The sequence below is a fragment of the Chaetodon auriga genome, chromosome 2 (assembly GCF_051107435.1).
Source record: "Chaetodon auriga isolate fChaAug3 chromosome 2, fChaAug3.hap1, whole genome shotgun sequence".
In the NCBI taxonomy this organism is placed as follows: Eukaryota; Metazoa; Chordata; class Actinopteri; order Chaetodontiformes; family Chaetodontidae; genus Chaetodon; species Chaetodon auriga.
In genome coordinates, this window is record NC_135075.1 from 16,720,555 (window position 1) to 16,740,887 (window position 20,333).

A 20,333-nucleotide genomic window follows, 5' to 3' on the forward strand; every position below is an offset into this window, starting at 1 on the left:
CAACGTCACCAAGCACTCCCATTAGTCTCATTTTCTTTTGCTGCACCACATCATTTATGTTTTCTGCATTAATGGATGTGAGTCTCAGTGCTACAGATAAAGATTTTTTCTGAGTAGAGCGCTGCCTTTTGCAGAGGTATGAGCAAATTCATTTCTGAATGTTCTCTATGTGTTTATAAGCTTCATCTTGTTGATTTAGTCCTTACTGAAGTCCAGTTCTGCCACTAATGGTCACCTGCTGATGGTCGCCGCTATCAGAGGGAGCAGAGCTGCTGTTAGACGACTGGACAGGCATGTTGCTGAACCACACTCCATGGCATTTTCCTGCACAGGACACAGTCATCAGGGTATGATATGAATATCAACGGGGTGGATACAACTTGTACTGTTTGGAAAAGACAATAGTGGAAGCTAATAGATGTGAGCTGTGGATCTTAATCTCATTGCTTTGACTCTCATTTCGATTGATCATGATAACACCATACAAATAAAAGTGACTACTGAGATCTGGGAACACTGCAGCATCATTACAGCCCAGCCACTCTCAATTGCTGCCCCCAGCTGGAGCCTCTTTGGCTGCCAAAACTTACATTAGAAAGGGCAAACTGCAGCAGTCTCATGGCAGTAAATGGTTTGAGCTTTCATGATCACTGCTCCTCCTCATGGATGAATAAAGCATTGCAACTGGTTTCCACAACTGGAAGATACAGCAACCAGTTAGCTTAGCTTAGCATGTAGACTGGAAGCAGGGGGAAACCACTAGCCTGGTTTGCACCTCTAGCTAATTAACATCTTATATGTTATACATATTAATTCATGCATAACTCAAAAAGCAAAGACAAGTTGGAGTTTTGTTGACTTGCACTTGTATGCAGACAAACACACAGTCTCATACCTCAGGGTGGAACGGATGACATGATTCAGGCTTCTTCCTGTCCTTCTGAAACTTCAGTCTGTCACATTTTAGTGACTCATTGTGTTCAAAGGTGTCAAGGGTGTAAATACATCACCAGGACTTGGTTACAAGTTCAGATCACACACACAACTCATTTAGCCCGACATGAAACTGAAGACTTAGGTGGTTATAAAATTAACTCTAAAGAGGAAATGAAATAATTCTCACTGTCAGTAAGTGTTCTCATGATCTAACTACTCATGAGCTGAAAAAAAGCACATATCAAACATTTGTGGTTTATCTAGAAAGGATATACATGATCTCAATGGGGTCCATGGTTACTGGAGGAGCACTGCTGCAGTCACACTTATTGTCCACAACAACCATGAAGAGGTTGCTGCTGGGAATCTGCTGTATGACAAAAGATCTGCAGCCCAAACAGAGACAGTGACCAGAGTTAAAATGTTACAGTGAATAGTAGCAGACTGGACATCTACTGTTGAATATAGAGAGATACTATGAACTATTTTAAGAAGCCTAAAGCAGTACCTGATACAGCCCTCACAGTCGATGTTTCCTGTTGTTTCTTTGATGGTGCGTTCAGAGACAAAGGCAGGGTACTCTGTGTCACATGGCACCATCATGGTTTTACCCCGAGATCTCTGAGCTGAATGTGTGACAAAGCAAGTTTAAGTGACTGGCAGAAGCTGACAAAGCCGCAGATACACAGAGAAGATTTCCAGCTTTCAATCACACTCTCTCTCTCTCGCTCTCACACCTCCATGCCTGGAACATATATTTATCAACCACAGTTACCTGTGACTGAAAGATCCACGTTCCACCAGCTGTACAGGTTAAATTCTAGCAGAAAACTTTAGAGAAAAAAACAGACAAATGTCATATTGAAGCAAATGTTTCCAGTGACAGTTTTGAGAAAATAGCTATTAATATGAGTGAACACAAGGATATGCACTACCTAAAGCTTAATGTCTTGATAAAAGAGTATAAATATTTAATGAAGACATTATTACCATTTAAGAACATAAACCAAACATAACAAGTCTTAAGTAACCATTAACAGTGTCTGCTGGTTACTGGTTGACATGCTGGGTTATTAATATCAGCAGACAGTAGATAGGATGTAACATGTAAATGTAATTTTAGCTGAGTTATTAAACTGATGAAACCAATGATATTTTAAAACTTACTGTTGTTCCTATCAATAACAATAATTTTAATTGATATACTGTCATTACGAAGCATTCCCACATTATGAACATCATATCTGTAACATTTTTTGTGTTTCTCTTACATAACAAGTTCAGTCAGAAGCCACTTAACAACGGAGAAGGGCTGGAAGAGAGAGAAAAACACATAATGTTAGAATCTGTATGCAAAAATGAAATCATGTTTAAGGTTGTTTCAGTGTCTCAGTTCATTTTGAGTCCCTACAGTATGCTGATGTTACACACAGTGTCATCACAAACCCTGAAAAAGGTATCTACGCTGCTGATTTTGACTCAGGTCATACAAATGCAGATGTACAGTGGTGTACCACATATCCACCAGCTGATGTTCTGTCACTCACGTCTGATAGAGTGCGTGCACTGTCGCTGCTCCCGGCGTACTCTTTGCAAAGGGCCTGGTAATCATACAGCGTGATCCTGCAACACACACGGAGCAGCAAACATGACACGCATCACAACAAGGTTTAATGTAGCAGTGCAGGGCTCGGGGGGAATGTTGTATCGTGTCTCAGACCTTTTGAAGGACCCCATTTGGAGAAGTTTGTTCATAACAGCACCCTCCACCTCTCCAAAGAAGAGCCCTGTCTGAGAGAGAAGTTGTGTCAAAGCACACAAGCACATAGCTTAACACACACACACTGGGTGGACAAAATAACTGGAACATCCAATTAAGTGATCAGTTAAGGGTGTGCAACTAATTGAGAATTAAAAATTTTTCTAATTTAAACTAATTTAAATTTTACTGATGTAGACCTCATTTTAACCACTGTTTTAGTTTAACCTACAGCTGTGCATCATATTCTATAAGATCATCATTTATTTGTAGTGTTGCTGCCCTGTGAAAACCAGCTATCTCCAAAAAAGGTCAACTTTTCATGAGCTCCGAAAAACAGCCCTGTTTTCAGCTTTGTGACGATGCACTTTCCAATTAATCCAAGAGGGTTTTTAAAGTGTTTATCTACATTAAGAAGTAGGAGAATTTTCTCAACCCATTTAATCCTTCAGTTAATCAGAAACATTCAAAATCACCAAACATGGAGATACATGGTTCTCAGTTGCAGAAAATGTATGAACAACTGCAATCTGAAAAGTACCTTCAGCTGCCAGACAAATGTGCATAGTAAAAAGTAAAATATTCACCTTTGAGATGTATTGTAGAAGTATAACATTGCATAACATGGAAATTCTCAAGTAAAGTATAAGTACCTCAGTTGCTGTTAAGTACAGTAATATGTACTTAGTTACATTCCACCACTGGACACACAATTAACAAAACTACACCGACGTTTTGTACAGTTAGGGTGGATACTGTGGTACAGTGTGTGACCACTTACATCATCAAACCTAAACATTTACTCAATCTCTGTGGGATGTTCTGAAGCGCAAAATACAAAGTAGACTTCACCACCGTTCCCTATGTTTCATCCTATTTTCTTCAAGATCTTACAACTTTCCTTTTTGGAAGAATGGTCCAGTGTTGCTCTAAACACATGCTTGAGTCTTCTGGGAAAACATTTAATGGATATGTTTATGTGTTTCCATTATTTTGTTCATAGTTGTAAACATGTATAAACAAACATGCAAACAGTACCTGAGATTGCTCCTCTGTGACAAGAATGAAGCCATTGTTGTCAATGAGATAACAGTTAATATCCTGTGAGGAGGGTGAATAAAAACAGTATGTTAACAAATGAACCTGAGAAGAATACACAAAGCAAAGACTTATGTTCTTACCTCGTTATCGCAGCTAATGCTACATTTTCCGTCCAGAGCTGTACACTGAGCACAAAACACAAGTAGTTTAGCTTCACACCCAATCAGGGAGCTCGTTTTGTGTTGTTGAGTAGTTACCTGTCTGCAGGCCGTCCAGAACTTCCTCTGAAAGAACTCCAGCTTCATCTGGATCCCAACAGCTGAGCACAAGACCGAGCACATGAGAGACCGCGCAATATCCAAAAATAAGCATAAACATGAAGATAATAATGACATGAAGATGGTTTAGAGGTTGTTACCTGCAACGATGGGAGACTTTCTGTCATCAAGGAGCTGAATTGCTGTGCTGGCCAAAACCACACTCTTGTTTTCCAAAGCTGGAGAGGAAGAGCAGAGGATGAATTACAAGTCGTTTGATTACACTTCCTGCTCACTAGATGGTGCCCTTTGCTCAGCAGCCTCAGTCGGCAGGCCCAACAGAAACCGCAGTACCAGTGCATTTCTTTGCATTAAAGGAGTTCAGTCAGAGCTTTTTCTACAGCCAGATGACTGATAATTCTGAAATGGGTGCTGTGATTGGACATTTTAGGTTATGATGGCAAAGCCCGAGCCGATGCAGTCATCATTAACAGAGGAAAGATGGTAAATGTCATGGAGAGCGAAGCTGAATGGTCCCTCCTCAGGCCAGCAGGCTGAACGTGGGCCACATTAACTGCACAAAAGCTGTGAGGGAGGTGAGCTGTGCTGCACTTCCTATCAGTGAAAACCAGTAAAAGCCACAATCCATAACAGGATGAGGGACATAGAAAAAGACTGATTAAGATGTTAAATGCTGGATGACTAAAGCTATGGATGGATTTCCAAAAAGTGCCTTATAAAATGCACTCAGTAATTGAAGTCAGTTAAGAGCGACTTGTATATTGTACGATGCAGATCACTCAGAAGCAATAGATGAATGTGTGGGCTGAGGGAAGTTTTCTCCTGCACTGCACAGGAGAGCTACAATCTCTGATCTGTGGTTTTGTTGTGCATACCTGTGCTGAAGGGGATGGAGTAGACAAATGTACCGGGGACCTGCTCTGCTGCTCTCTTGTACCACAGAGGGAAGTGATCAGCATTAAACACACCCTCCTTGTCCTCGGCTGTCAGGAAGTCTCTGAGGAGGCACAGAGAATTAATCTGAGGTGAGGAGTGAGGGATCAGATTCATCAAGCGCAATCACGACGGCGCCTCGTGCTGTAAGTAATGATTAGAGAGACGTCCAGAAGCGGCACTCACTGATTGGAGAGCTGGTCGGCGGGTACAAACAGGTTGGTTCTCGACAGGCCAGTTCGTGTACCCAGGAAAGCAATCTCCACTCCTTTGTCTGAGTTCCTGTGGGTATCATGCAGAGCAGTGCCACATAAACACATCTGTGCAGCCGCGTATAATTTAGATTTTTCTTTTGTTAGCATGATGTAGAACAATCTAAATGTGTCCATGCAGTGTGACCACGATTCTGCTCATTAAAGTGAACTGTGAAGGCGTGTTAAAGCAGAAGTCTAAGTGCATTGAAACTGGTTTTGTCACTGTGATTGCTCCTCCTGTACATGCTGGCTGTAACAGAAACCTGTCTTACTATAGTTCTATTGAAAGTAATGTAGGACTAAACCCATAGTCCTTTCATCTAGAGCAAAAATGAGCTCTTAAGTGCAGCCGAAGCTAATATGAGGCTTCAGCAGATTGAGTTAAACAAATCAAGTGTGTATCTTCTGATGTTATGGTCTTTTAAGTACAAAATTCCCTCTCTGTGTAGCTGTCCCTGCACCACTGCACTGCAAGAGGAGTACAAGCTGTGTGTGGGTGAGCACAAAGAGGAAAATTCATCCTGAAAAGACTGTAACTTTGGAAGATACACACTTGATTTGGGTAACTGATGAAGCCTCACATTAGCTCCACCTGAACTGTAAAATGCATTTTTGCATGAAACAAGGCCTCTGGATTTTGTTTTTTTACCGTTGTCTCTTGCCTTGAAATTGCTTTAAGAAGGGATCTGTTTACAGTGTGTACAGGAGAGATAGTTAAAGCAACCAACACTGTTCTGAACGTATAACCTCAATTCCAAAAAACGTTGGGAAGCTTTAAGGCATAAATAGAAAGAGAATTTTCTATTCCTTTTTGACGTATAATCAAATGAAAACAGTACGAAGACAATATATTTAATGTTTCACCTCATCAACTTCATTGAATTATGTAAATATCTGCTTATTCTGAATTTGATGCAGCAACACGTTTCAAACAAATTGGGACAGGATCAACTAAAGACTGGGAAAGATGTGGAATGCTCCAAAAACACCTGTTTGGAACATTCCACAGGTAAACAGGTTCATTAGTAACAGGTGACAGTTTCATGATTGGTTATGAAAGGGGCATCCTGGAAAGGCTCAGTCGATCACAAGCGAGGATGAAGGGAGGTTTACCACTTTGTGAAAACATGAATGTATAAAAGATGTTACTACATGGGCTCAGGAACACTTTGTAAAACTGCAGCCCAACTTTTTGGAATCAGGGTTATTTATAAGGGCATGTGAGTATTGTTTTCAGACTTGAAAAGCTACAAACCATGAAGGGATCATTAATGGTAAACAGATTTGGTTCCAATGTCTCTTTAAAAAATGTGGGTGCCACTTTCTATAGATCATATAAAACATACAGAAGAATATTTTTAGGTTGCATTATTGTGGATTATTTTAAAAACCTTTCGTGAATGATTTTCTAACATTCATAATTACAGATGACTTCCCAACATTTACTGATTTAGGGGTTTATTAGAAAACCCCCAATGACTTCTTAACACTTAGGCCTGAAGTGACAAGAGAATATAAAGTGGTGCCAAAATGCTCTTACTCTGACTTGTTGAGGGCCAGCCCAGTCCAGTAGGCCTCCAGAGGAGCAGTGACCACAGCATCAAATAACACCTCCTGGATCAGCTCCCTGTCACCTGCAAAATGTTGCGGACTATTTTAAAGACCTGATCAACAACTACAGATCCTTATGACCGAAAATATCTGTTCTAACAGATAAAACAGGCTCCAAGTGGTCTAATTCTTTCAGGTCGGACTCAGATGTCTCTTACATTTGAGGTGTGGTCTGCGGCCAGTCATGAAGAGCTTGATGGCTTGAATCTGGGTCAGGTGACGGTGCTCGTGCTGCTCCTCTGTGTTGCAGTAAGTCCTGTGGTCCAAACAGAGCCACACTGTTACATCACAGGCCCCAACATCCCTGATGAACGCAGAGGGATAACCTACATAACGCATGAATGCCCACTTCCATAACCCCAATGTTACCATTCATCTGCCAGGGCGACATCTGGCTGTTCCAGATCACGGAGCCCTGAAAAACACAAGTCAGTAACGCTTCAGCAATGCCAGCCTGAGAAGACTGATACAATAAGCCCTCCCAAACAAGCAGGTCAGAGTGACATGCATCTCACTGCATTCGGGCCTTTGTTAATAGAGTAACTGACAGAGCTGAAGTGACATACCAGCTTCAACTGATACATTTCCTCTGAAGAAGTACTTTCCGTGACCTCTGGAGAGAGCCACGCCGACACTGGACACGCAAACAGGGGGGAGAATTGAGCAGAGAGTCCACGTTTAACTGCAACCAAGACATAAACTGACAGAAAGTCGTTTTGGGAACGTAATAAGACTTTTCCTCCACCTGAATGGTGTTCCTTTGATGTCAGTGTAGTAATAGTCATTGTGCATCTTCAGGACACGTCTCTAAAAGAGGAGCAAAAGAAGTGCAGATGAGATTTGCTCCTTTAGTCTTGAGACAAGAGAGAGAACAACCCTCATCTGATAGGGAGACACTAAACATCTTTATCTGCAGCCTCACCCCTCTATCCACTGTCTTCTTCACCTCCATAGAGAAAGTCCCTGTCCTCCTGTTCACCATAGCGTTGCGCAGCTGGAAGATAAAGCAGAGAAGCCGAGGCTGGGTCACTGATGCAGCAGCCCGTATGTGGCTGCCATTTTAATGAAAATCTCGATAACTCGACTTGAATTTGCTGGACAGACTAATGAATGTATAATCCAGTAAAACTGTGAAATCGAGGCATTGCGTCAGTTGCAAAGTACACAAAAGCACATCTAGCATTTCATGTTGCACACAATATATTTGCACTGAAGAGTAAGATTTTTTATTATAACATTGGCTTTTAGGGCTTTAACACGTACGATATCATCTTTGTCTTCCCACTCCACCTCTGAGAGATCCACGCTGCTGTAGTTGGGCTTCCTCCTCTTCTGACCGTCCTGATACTGCACACAGGAACACAATACACATAATTTAATGATCTCTTTTGTGAAGTGACATTTTTTGTGACTAAACGTCTAATCACAGATTAAACATGTCTGCTAATCTATCTTTACCCAACTGTGAACTCTGCATGTGACACAGGATTTATGAGCTTGATAATAAAGAAATAAATGTGCTGAAAAGCTTCACTGTGACCTGTCTTCAGTGTTTCAGTGTTAAAACAAAGACTTGCTGTATGCTCTTGTTTTGAAAGTTTTGCTGTGTAATTATTTAACAAATCATCTGTGAAATTAACACTGCCAGGTAGATTAAAAATAATTAATATGATTGATAGGAAATCCACCCTCATTCAAGCAAGTCAACATCGATGCATTAAAGTGTACATGCCAAACTCTGCTACTGTATGTCGTCTGGCCCACAAGAAACAAGAAGTCAATGACTACAACCACAGCACAGTTTTAGCCACAGAGAGACACAAAAAACCAACACAGACCAACACACACACAGTTGCACAGAGAGGAATAGCACTAACACTGGCACACACAGATCCACTAGCACAGCCATAGCTCCTGAGAAACCAGCGGTCCCAGGGCGAGCGGCTGTGGTCTCTGCCAGCGAGTGTTAAGTTACCTCTGGGAAATCTCAGGCCAGCCAGCCCTATGAGTGGCCTTTATCCCTGCATGCATACATCAAAGGAAAAGGTTGGGATTACAGACTATACGAGCCCATTCAGCCTCCTAACCAGATAACACATTTGTCTGTGTGTGCACTCATTAACGGAGGCGTTCATTTCATCATTTCGGTTATGCATACAGTTGCATGGACAAAACAAAAAGAAAAAACAGGGTAAAGTCAGGGAATGCTGTGAGACTGCTCTAAAGTGGGTTACCAAAGGTCTGAGGTCCGGGTGTGTCAGGATGTAGCCATTGTTTGTGATAGCAAACGCGTACCCGTGGATTCCTAACTAGAGACACAAAATGAGATACATGAGGAAGTAATAAATGCATATTAATAAATTCATTCACTCAAAGCAAAAGTACAAGAACAGCTGACTGCACCATATGTTTGGGGATGAGCTTCATCAGCTCCTGCAGAGGGATGTCTGTTCCTACGACCCCCAACAGAATACCCTGGTTCTTCTGCATGAAAAGATTCAAAACACACATACACAACTTTAGATGAAAACTGCATAAATATTCAGTCAGTCAGCAGTTGTGGGAGAAGTACTCAACTCCTCCCCCAAAAGGCTCCAATAGAAGCAGAAGTCCTTCAGGAAAAGTTTTGCCAGCAAAATGTACTTAAAGTATCAAAAGTAAAAGTAAATGTTACATCAAAAAATGTTCAGTCGTCACTGATATATTTAGTATATGACATTATTAGATGGTTAATGCTGATTCATCAATGTGTTGGCAGCATTTTACTGCTGTAGCTGATCAAGGTGGAGCTAGTTTTAACCACTGAACATACAGCCAGGGAGTTTAGTAACAACAAATGGAAATGATCAAGTAAACAATAGTGCAAATATGTCAAAAATGCACTTAAGTACAGTACTTGAGTGACTGTACTTAGTTTCTCAGTGTCACGCAGTCACTCACCGTTTCATTCTTTGTGCTGAACACAGGCATGGCAACTGTGGTCATCAGGCTTGGGCCCGCTTTCTCGTTCAGCTGACAATAAAAGAATAAAAGAAATACTGAACATAAATCAAGCACACACAGAAGATTACTTCATGTGTATTTATTGTTTACAAATTGAAATTCCAAAGTGGTTTCTTCTATTCCTAAAAAGCCTCGAAACTATTCAACGAAATCCTTTGTGAGTGTAAAACAGGAAAAAGGAGTAATGGAAAAATTAATGAATGCTAATGCACAGCTTCCGTACAGTAGCTAATTATCAGTGAAGAGACAGCCGAACTGACATGAAATTCAATTAAAATTCCCAGATAGAAAGGAGAGGAGCGTGACTCATTGAGTGGGGAATAAGAGCTTCAGGGCCTGACAATCACTAAGCCAAAGGTGGCCACAGATTTAAGTAAAGAGCACATACAAACGTCTATCGAGATCTAGAAACAGAGAACTATTTGACACAGATTTAGCATTTATTAGTCGTATAAAATGTATAAAAGCAGCACCCAAATGAATTTCCTGCAGAATCAAACAGGATCCTGCTCACAGCCTTCCTGTTGTCCAACCTGAAGCCTGCGAGTCTCACAAGGGCTCCGAGCAGGAGACGAGGTCAGTGCGGTAGGATGAAGGCTGACATAATTAAGCACATGAGCCCTGTAAAAGTGGGTCTGCTATTCCCTCACCTCGTCAATTGACACAGCTGATTGTGTGTGTGCTTGTGTGTGTGTGTGTGTGTGTGTGTGTGTGGTTGATGTTCATTTGTGTATGTGCATGCATCGGAGGCAAACGAGCTGTGAACTGCAGTGTGTACTAGCTAGCTTGACAAAATGAAGAATGGTGGGTCCTTAAATTCATCACAACACACAATGGAAGTGGAAAACGGACTGCTTCAACCTACACACACACACACACACACACACACAGGTAAACCCAAGAATGCCTAACCACCTCCACCTCTCTCTCTCTCTCTCTCTCTCTCTCTCTCTCGGTCTCCCCTCCAATGTCAGTTTTATTATGGGCTTTAGGAGATAAAATGCAATGATCCACAGAATGATGAATGGTGTGTCTGAGGCTGAGATACAAGAGCACACACTCCAGAGGACAATCTCCCAACCCTTCTGTGCGTGCGTGTGTGTGTGTATGTGCGTGTTTTAGTGTGTGCATGCTCATCGTCTCCATACTGGAAAGGAGTACAAAAAAATGCTCCTCTACTGCTCCTGCCCCTCCGAGAGAAGAACCTCTCCTAACTTTGGACTTTCAAGGAAATATTAAAGCATAATGATGAAAAGTAGGAACAATGAGCAGCTATTTAACCTCTCAAGTCACTTCTACTTTATACAATATAACTCACATTTACTGAGTCCCAGTGGAAACCTTATACTTGTCCATGAACTCCTCTCTGCTAGTTCAGAACTATTTCTTACAGCATCTGCCCCCTTCTTTCACAATAAGACAACAAATACATTATGTTTTTAATAATTATGATTCTACCTGAGAGCACGTAAAGATCAGATCACATGTAGGTATTTACCTTATGAGCCTGGGAAAGCTGAAAGGACAGGGGCATAAAGATTGAATTACCCAGTGAGTTAAAGCCTTCACACTGTGCATCGACTTTGTGGATGCAGATGTATCATGGGGGGAAGATCCATGCAGATTAATGAAGCTCATAATGAGGAATCATTCCAGCAGCATGAAGAGTAATGATGAGAAAGCAGATGCACACATGTGCACACTTACTGTACGATACAGGGATGGACAAAATAACATGAACGCCTTTCAGTATGATGTAATGCGGCATATCAACACCTCTCTGATACATTACAATGTGCTGTTTTGCATTGCACATGACAGATTCCTGTTATCATGTTAGCATGTTACTGCTCCGTACATACAAGCATGCAGCCTCACTCATAATCAAATGCATATTGGGAAGGAGAGCTGATAGCTTGGACAATCACACAGAGTCATGATACAGTTTCAAAATGAGAAGTAAAAGTGCCGGAACTGACTTACAGCGCTGTCCACGTAAGCTTCAGTCCACACTGTGTCGTGTTCGTGGTCAATAACCTTCGGGCGGCTCATCACGTGAAGGTACCTCATGACGTTCTCCTGAACATCTGCTAAGGTGGAGATCTGACTGAAATATCCTGCAATTAAACACCCACACATTAACCTAAAATGAGGCACGGCATACACATCTTCCTCAGTGCATTTGAACCATTAAAGGCTACACTTGAAAATATCAAGTGGTGGAAGAAGCATCTTGTGTCTCGTAGCTCAGATTGCAGAAATACTGAAGTCATGTGTTCAAGTTTCCCACCATGCACCTTTACATTATTTTGACCAGACACCAAGCGGAATTTCGACACACACACACACCTCCCCCTCCTCCCAAGGAGTTCAGTGGATACACTGAGATTTAATGACAGATTTGTCTGTGATAAAATGTTACACAGAGGGCTTTGACTAGCCACATACTATTTTGCAGCTAAGTCTATGACATACGGTGTTCATCTGCAAAACAACTAGACATGACAGCTGTAAAATAATGGAATATTTCCCTCTGAAATGTCGTGCAGTATGTTTGCACTAACTAGTTACTTTCCACGCCTGCTGATGTCCCTGACATTACTGGACTACACTGAACCACTCAGGAAACAGATCTCCAGTGTTTCAGCTTTGACTGAAACAGGAGCCATTTGACTTGTTGTCAGCTCCTGCTGTTGCTGACAATGCTTCATATTGGACATGCAAGGTTATCCCACAGCGGGGGTCTGAATGGGGAGGGATGTTTGTGTCCCCACAGTCCCCCTGTGATCTGTTTTCCTGGCTGCGACTTTCCTTTCCAGAGGGCACTCATCCGAAGCATTGACACGTGGGAGCCATCAGCAGCGAGCAGCCAGGGGGGAGACACTCTGACAGGAAGAGGGATTAGAGTGGATTGACCTCTGACCCCCCCCAAGTGCCACTTCATTGCCTCTTGGCAGAAAGAGTCTGAGCCAGCACATACACACATGAAAACACACGTAACATACACATACACTGCCGAACCGCACGGATACCCACACATCCTCAACCTATCATGTCACTCCGCAGAAGCACCACATCAGCCCATGTTCGACACTCTGACACGAAGCTGTCTTGAGAAGTGTTTATCAAAAAATCCCAAACCTTTGTTGGCACAAGCCATCCATTTGAGGTTATCAGCAAATGCAGACTCTCGTCCAATCAGGTAAGGGAATATTCGCACCTGTGCAGAGGACACGTGCAAGAAAACATGCAAAGTGATTCTGAGTGCTTTATCTTCCTGTCCTGATTCTATCTGACTGCGGTGCAAGAAGTCACAGCGTGTTTTTACATCCTCATGAGGAAACACTGAGCACTGAGCTGCTTTTCCAGCTCTTTCTTTTCAATCTTCCCCTTTTTGCTCAGTACATCTTGGTCATTTTTTTTAACAGTAAGTTGTGGATTTTGCTTTTCAGTTTGCCCTCCCTGCAGTTAAATTCATCTCATTTTCTTTCGTGGGGGTTGGGCATGAGGGCATGTTCCACTGTCCTTTTAAAGAACGCTGTGTGACACTTTGCCAAACCTGCATGGCTCATTGGCTCCAGATGCTTTGCTAAGCATAAAGCATATAGAAAACACTGAATGACTTCCATATAGCAGCCCTGAGGGTGTATGAGGGGGGTGGGGTAGCCTGCCAAATACTGCCCTGTACCCTGCCAAACACTGCCAACACACATATGCTTGATAGGACTGAACAAAAGCCCCTGAGCTGTTGTATTTATTGCTTTGTGAATGGCACAGCAGCTCATTTCATTTCAATTGCATTTAGATCTTACAAAGGGAGGCAAACAAAAGATTTTTAACCCAGTGTCAAGTCCAGGAAGGAGTGTGGCGAGAGTGCAGCAGTGAGGGGACGAGGACTGAAGCCTTTGAGACCGAGCTGTTTGTACATACTCTGCATTTGAAAGCGGTTCATTTCTCAATATTTTATTCCTCATAGGGAGAAATATTTCTCTTTAATGTGTCAACACATTGAAAAACATCACACTGACAATGATTTCACATTATGGAGTTACACATGATAATGAAGTAAGAAACCAATTCCTCAAAACGTCAAGACAGGAGTTGCACCTGCCATAAAGTATTAAAATGTACATGTATCCCCACTGGAAGAAAAGCGCAGAGCCAGCAGAAACTTCAGAAAAATGACATGTATAACTGAAAATTAGACACCGTGCGGAACAAAGGAGAGAAAGAAAGACGGGGAGACTCACCTTTCTTTCCGGCCAGTTGTACTTCTCAAAAACGTCATCGTACATTTCAGTTGCCCCGTCGGTCACGAGCATTATGGCCTGACTGCACACACTGCCACGTCCAGTTTGATTAAACTGCAGAAAGACAGAAAACACATGTAGATATACATGAAAACCCCAACTCAGATCTAAACTGTTATTCAAACATCAAACAAACACAGCCTGTCTGTTATATGCCGATGATGTCTGATAAGGCAGCTCTGCAGCCATCTATCAATAAGATACAGATAATGTCTTAGTGAATAAATCTGAAGAGAGTGGTGAACATTATTCTGATGCAGGAAGATGTATTGCAGTAATTAAGTGGTTTATTGACTTAGAGTGAATGTGGAGGGAAAGAGGAGCACGTAGTGACACGATCACTGGAAATAACCCGCTGAGCAGCGCAGCTCTCAAATCACACAGGCCTCACACACACACGCAGGCACAAGATGTTAGAAAATATAATGCCATAATACCAGATTTCTAATCATATGACCTAAATTCCAATATTAGAAAATGTTAAATGTATAAAAAATTACATTCTGTATAATGAATAGGAAAAGTGAGATGATCACCCACAATTTCTGAATGTAATAAAATGGACTGTTTTGCTCATCATATACTTTTTCTAGACTCATCATAGTTGGAAAAGAACAGATGTTAATTACATTGATGATGACTCTGTTCTATTCAAGTGTCCCAGTAAGCCACAACAGCGTGACAGTGACCAGCATGCACAACACCTGGACCCTGAAACTGAAGCAGCTCCACCTGTAAATACAATTCAGCCATCATTCATTTCATCATTATACCTGCATGCGTTTTTGCATGTTGAAAAGTCTTTTGTAAAAACATCCGATGAAAAAGTGACTCGTACAGTTCGCCCCTGTGTCTATAAAAGGTTGCACATGTGCTCTGTTCTCTCTTTTTTAAGCCAGCGTCCACCTGTACCTGTTCAGGTTCTATCTATCAGCACAAACCTGATATAACCATGAATGTTTTCATGGCTGATTTCAGCATTTTATTGTAAATTTTAGTTATGTTTAGTTTAATAAATAATGTTGTTCTCTCAGATGGACTTCCTTAACGTCACAGTCCCTGAGCCAGAGGAGGATTTTCAGCAATTCAGCTGTGAGTCACTGAACTGAAGACGTTCATACAGTCTGTGCTGCTGAGCATCTGTCCTTAAGCTAAGACTTTGTCTGAAAGTATATAATGCCATTTGTTCCAGTATTGTTTAAGCGAATAAGAGTTAGCGAAAATACATTTTAATGATGGCAGACATAATCAATAATCTTGATCATTAATTAACTCAGGGTGATAAGAACTAATCAATCCTAAGCTCTAGTTGTTTGAGAGGTGAATCAATGATCCATCATCCAATAAGTGTACTCGTGGTGGTAAAATATTTTATTGCATGCTCACTGTTTTGTGATTCGTTCAGATCATCGGCCTGTGAGAGGGAGAGAATGTGCTTCTTTTTCTTTTTTGTCTCAACACTGCTCTCATTCAGCTGACCAAGACTGGGTGATAAAATGGTGCAGTGCTCTTCAACTGTTTCTTTTTGATTTGGTCCATGATAGGCTGTATTCTGTCTTCAATCACTGGCCACTGGTGTAACAATGAATTTCAGCAGTAGGCTACTGGCTACCTGATTACCATATTCATTGCAGGGCTTTAATTAATCTGACAAATGCAGAAGTAAAAGCTGCCGTCCCTCAGCTTCAGCGGCGCAGCCAAAGCTTGCCTGAAAACAGGGAGATAAAAGGAGTGCGGCGTGGCTCCTGGCCTTATCTGCTTTGTGTTCCAATCAGCCACGTTATTAATCATTGACATTAATTAGAGCCATTAATCACGCTTCAGAATAGATGTGTCTGTGTTTGGAGGGCGGAACAGGCACAGCACTGGAGCTTTTCGACAGGCGACACACCTCCCAAACGCTCAAATATATTTGACCAGACTGTGTGACTTTTCATGATTAGCTGAGAACACGCAGCGTGTTGTACTTGAACACTTTCTGTCACTGGAAACAAATGCGGCTTGTAAAATGAAAGTTTTCCTCCTGTTCTGGTCAAGTAGAGTCCGTCAGTTAAATGAAAACAAAGTGCTTTTGTGCTCACCGGCAACAAATTCATTATTTTTATGTCAAATGAACAAATAAATAAATGAATCATTTTGTGAAAACTCATGAATACTCAACAGCATTGTCATGTAATCAGTAAGCAGTAAAAAGAATTTAGCTGGTCTGCTTTGTGGTATATTAGAAAACTGATGTTTGCAAAGCATCAGTGTTAAAGTGACAGTGAGCTCACGTGAAGAGCTTTACTGTGCTGGAACTCACATCACTCAGGATTGTGAACGCTTCGGCCAGAGCTTCACCCAGCAGCCCGATCCCTTTGGCAAACAGCTTGTCCAGATGTTCACGGAAATGCTAACAGATAACGACAGACGTGGAAAAGAAAGCTTTTACGCTTTGATCACACAAATCCAACTCGATCCACGTACATTCATCGCATCAATTTTACTCACATCTTTGTTGGTTCTGTCGGCTCGGACCAGCGTGCCGTTCAAACAAGGCTCCACGTAGTGGATCTCCTGATTGTACTGAGGAAATACAAACATTTAGTTAGATTATTATTTTCCATGGAGGCTGCAGTTGTTGGAAATACTTCAAAGAAAAGTCTTTGGTCTTTTGTTGCGATTAAGGAGAAACAGGACAGAGCGATGCATATACATGAACAATGACTGAAACTGAGAAAAAGGTGACAGTGTGGTTGAACTAAAACTTACTGCAATGATGTTGAAGAAGTCGTCATCTCCAAGCGTGTCGAGTATGGAGGAGACAGTCTGCCTGGCGATGGTCAGCCTCAGTCCTTTCATGCTTCCACTAACATCGACTAAGATAACGACATCTTTGGGGGACGTTGCTGCCTGAATGTACCTGAAGTGTAACAGATTAAATTATTTTATCAACTTGGCTGTTCTAGTTAATGAGGGAAGAATTTAAAGAAAGCTTTATTTATAAACATTATGATGCAGCAACAAGAGAAGAACATTTTGTCTGCTATGTAGAGGCTTACCACTTCCTGTTTCTGCAGTCAAAGCCGATCACACCATGCTCATCTGGATGCCACTTCACTCCTGGAAAATAGATCAGAAAGTCAATTGAGAGAAAGTGTAAGAGACATCAAACACAGGCACACTGACACATCTGAAGTACAACCATAACACATGTGCTTATAAAGTGCTGCACTGTTGGTGCTTACTGTTGGTACTTAAAATCACATTCACAAGGAGGCTGCCAAAAAAACACAGTGTGTGTTTGAAAGGCTTTGGCTTTGCAGCTCGATGGTCGATAATTTTGTTTTGGATGTGCTGACCTCTGTCTGATGACAGATAGTGGGTTTTTGCTCATGTTGCCACATCACCATCAATCAGATCTGATCAAACCACACCAGTCCAGTGCTGATGAAGCAGATTAGAGTGTTAAAGCCTTAATAAATAAAAACTAAAAATGTTTTTTCCAGAGTTAAACTTTTATTGCTGCTGATTTACTCATTAATGTTTAATGTTTTAGGGAAATGCTTAAGATCTGAAACCAGAGTTCTAGGGATTTTAACACATTTGCAGTACTTTTATTTTATAATTGAACGAGGTGGAGCCAATTAAACTGCTTCATATACTGTTGGTTGATTTAATCTATCAAAATGCATCATATTTTTCATTTCTACATAAAATCTTCATTTGAAAGGCAACTGTTGAAACCCCCCCCCCCCCCCCAGACCAAAACATGGAACCGAGGAGAGTTCAGTGAATAGTGATTTTCAGCCATTTAAATGATAAATATATTAGTAAAATGGTGCAATAAAACACTGGTAAAATAAAATCTCGCTCCTAATACATTAAACATACAGAGTCCACATCTGTATAACAATATCATCATTTGTATCTCGTCTCTCTGGCGTCGCTGCAGCACTGCAGTGAGTCCACCGCCTGTTTCATATCATTGTAACAGTCTGATAACTTCAGCTGGATCGAGCAGCCATGCCCTGATCCTCAGTACGACGGTGGGCCCACTGACAAATTCTGATTAATTACAGTCCGCATATATGCATCCTCTCTGATGGTCTGTAAAATTACAACATTAGCCAAATTACCCTTTTAGTAATTTCTAAATCATTTGTTCTGATCTGTTTTTTTCCCCTGCACTGACAGCTGATGGCTCCCTTGAGACGAGCCGTTCTTTTCCCACACACACACACACACACACACACACACACACACACACACACGGACAGACAGTGAAATAGGACGACAGGCAGACCGACAGTGACGGCACTCACCGGGGTACTGCCTGAAGAAACCCTTGGCGCTTCCAAAGTACTGCCAGATCAGTGTTGGGTCTCTTTCAAAATTATCTACAAAGACTTTATTCAGAGCCTCGGACCAGTAAACTCCGTTCACTATGTCAGGATCTGAGAAGGAAATGAGAAAGAGAGACAAGTGAATTAAATGGTGATAATGGTAATCAGGCTGGTCACCTTTACCGGATGCACGGTTGACCTTTGTCCTTTATTGACCCCCCCCTGAAGGAGACACAATGCCTGTGACTAAATCTTCCCGTCCCCTCCTCCTGCTGGACGACCCTCCCTTTGTGCTGCGAACACAGAGTTATGGGGAGTCCATTATAGCCAAACAAAAGCAGCCCTGGCCATACACAGGGAGAGGTGACACACTCTGTTATAAAACAAGACGCGGCTGAACAGCTAGCGTATGACAAACATCTTTCCCACCCCCACCCCCCTCCCCCACTCTCTGCTCTCTTTAAGGGGTCTGTAGTTGCTTTTTCCTCACATCTGGACTGTTATCGATCCCCTCAGCTCCACTTCTCCCTGCCTGTGACACTGAGACAGCTTCAGCTACCATTTCTCACCTTCACCACTCATTTTCCTCCCTCCTCCTCTCCTCCCCGCTCATCAGCACAGGGCAGGTAAATAACCCTCACATAATCCTGCCGTCTGCGTGCGTGCAGGCCGCAGGCCGAGCTCTCACCTTTGTTGTACATGTTGGTGGGCACCTGCACCACGCTGAGGCTCAGGTTCACTGACAGGTTATTGAAATGGTCGTTGGGCTCCAGGAGGAACTCTCCACCCAGCTCCACGTTATTGCCCATCTCGTCCACTTCATTGATCAGCACGGCGTTGAAATACTCATACTGAGGAAAAGGGTGAATGCGGCAAATGTTAACTGAGGCCTGCAGAGATGTAAGCGAGCACTCATAGCTCAGATTTTTTTTTCCAGCTCAAAAATAAAACTACAGCAGCAATGTTGATGTCAATAATTAAAGGATTGGTTTTACAGTCTTTTTAATATAAAATTGGTGAACTGACTGATCTTCCCCCGAAAGTCGCTACAGATATTAACACAAAAATGGACTCCAGGACTGATTTTGTCCTCCATTTCTTCTCTGTTTTATGTAAGACAGACTTGGAAAAAATTGTCAAACAAATTGTCCTCATGTAGTTCTGCCTTTCCACAACAACTTATTCATCAGATGCACAAAAATGTGTGCTTAGTCTACATCTGTGCTCATAGCATTACAAGCTATCAGATCTGAAATCCTTAAAGCAGATGGCAGAGAAGTAAAAAGGACAAAGTGTGCAAAAAATAGTAAAAACAGTGTACACAACAGCATGGCTTCTCACAGTGTAGAGACATCAGATTTTTTTTTTACATAGCATTGATTTGTAAGAGGCTTTTGTCCTAAATTAGCTCAATAATCTCCCTGACACGGACACACTATTTGGCAGCAAATTTGTGTCTTGCTCAGGGACACTGCGGCACATGGACAGGAGGAGACAGGGATCAATTAATCTGCTCTACCACCAAAGCTACAGCCACTCATAATTAACAAACAGTAACAAATGGTGAGAGTGTGTACAGATTTTATGGGAAATTCTCTTTCGTTATTTTAAATTTCCCATAGTGCAGCTGTAATCATCACTGAGGTCCAAGAGGGACCTGGACGCACAAAGAGGACTTCATGACTGCCAGTGAAAAGTCTGGCCTCCCTGAAGTGAAACCCAACAGTTTGTCTGTCCTGCCCTTCACTGCTTGCTGCTGCAGAAGAAAGACTGACTCATCCTGTCTGAGCGGCCTCTCTGTGGCCTCTGGTTCTTATTGTCTGCACTGAGAGGGAAAGAGGGAGAGGGGAGAGATGGAGGGAGGGAGAGATGGGTGATGGACT

At 42.0% G+C, this 20,333-nt stretch overlaps 1 protein-coding gene across 1 annotated transcript in view; it reads right to left on the reverse strand.

Annotated features, from left to right (window-relative positions):
• Window positions 1–210: 210 nt before the first annotated feature.
• LOC143330730 (voltage-dependent calcium channel subunit alpha-2/delta-3-like) overlaps window positions 211–20,333 on the reverse strand; it is a 31,183-nt gene continuing 11,060 nt past the window's right edge. The window contains exons 6-38 of the mRNA XM_076747480.1: window positions 19,139–19,301; window positions 18,430–18,561; window positions 17,167–17,227; window positions 16,877–17,027; window positions 16,616–16,690; window positions 16,428–16,517; window positions 14,066–14,179; window positions 12,957–13,035; window positions 11,799–11,932; window positions 11,314–11,331; window positions 9,753–9,824; window positions 9,216–9,296; window positions 9,047–9,121; window positions 8,076–8,159; window positions 7,735–7,806; window positions 7,558–7,619; window positions 7,379–7,446; window positions 7,182–7,227; window positions 6,971–7,068; window positions 6,742–6,835; window positions 5,134–5,229; window positions 4,890–5,011; window positions 4,155–4,232; window positions 3,994–4,055; window positions 3,877–3,921; window positions 3,734–3,796; window positions 2,657–2,727; window positions 2,484–2,559; window positions 2,208–2,248; window positions 1,712–1,767; window positions 1,445–1,562; window positions 896–1,322; window positions 211–324 (exon numbers count right to left, since the gene is read on the reverse strand). Of these exons, the coding sequence (XP_076603595.1) occupies window positions 1,193–1,322; window positions 1,445–1,562; window positions 1,712–1,767; window positions 2,208–2,248; window positions 2,484–2,559; window positions 2,657–2,727; window positions 3,734–3,796; window positions 3,877–3,921; window positions 3,994–4,055; window positions 4,155–4,232; window positions 4,890–5,011; window positions 5,134–5,229; window positions 6,742–6,835; window positions 6,971–7,068; window positions 7,182–7,227; window positions 7,379–7,446; window positions 7,558–7,619; window positions 7,735–7,806; window positions 8,076–8,159; window positions 9,047–9,121; window positions 9,216–9,296; window positions 9,753–9,824; window positions 11,314–11,331; window positions 11,799–11,932; window positions 12,957–13,035; window positions 14,066–14,179; window positions 16,428–16,517; window positions 16,616–16,690; window positions 16,877–17,027; window positions 17,167–17,227; window positions 18,430–18,561; window positions 19,139–19,301 (2,727 nt within the window). The 3' untranslated portion in view covers window positions 211–324; window positions 896–1,192. The remainder of the gene's footprint in view (window positions 325–895; window positions 1,323–1,444; window positions 1,563–1,711; window positions 1,768–2,207; window positions 2,249–2,483; window positions 2,560–2,656; window positions 2,728–3,733; window positions 3,797–3,876; window positions 3,922–3,993; window positions 4,056–4,154; window positions 4,233–4,889; window positions 5,012–5,133; window positions 5,230–6,741; window positions 6,836–6,970; window positions 7,069–7,181; window positions 7,228–7,378; window positions 7,447–7,557; window positions 7,620–7,734; window positions 7,807–8,075; window positions 8,160–9,046; window positions 9,122–9,215; window positions 9,297–9,752; window positions 9,825–11,313; window positions 11,332–11,798; window positions 11,933–12,956; window positions 13,036–14,065; window positions 14,180–16,427; window positions 16,518–16,615; window positions 16,691–16,876; window positions 17,028–17,166; window positions 17,228–18,429; window positions 18,562–19,138; window positions 19,302–20,333) is intronic.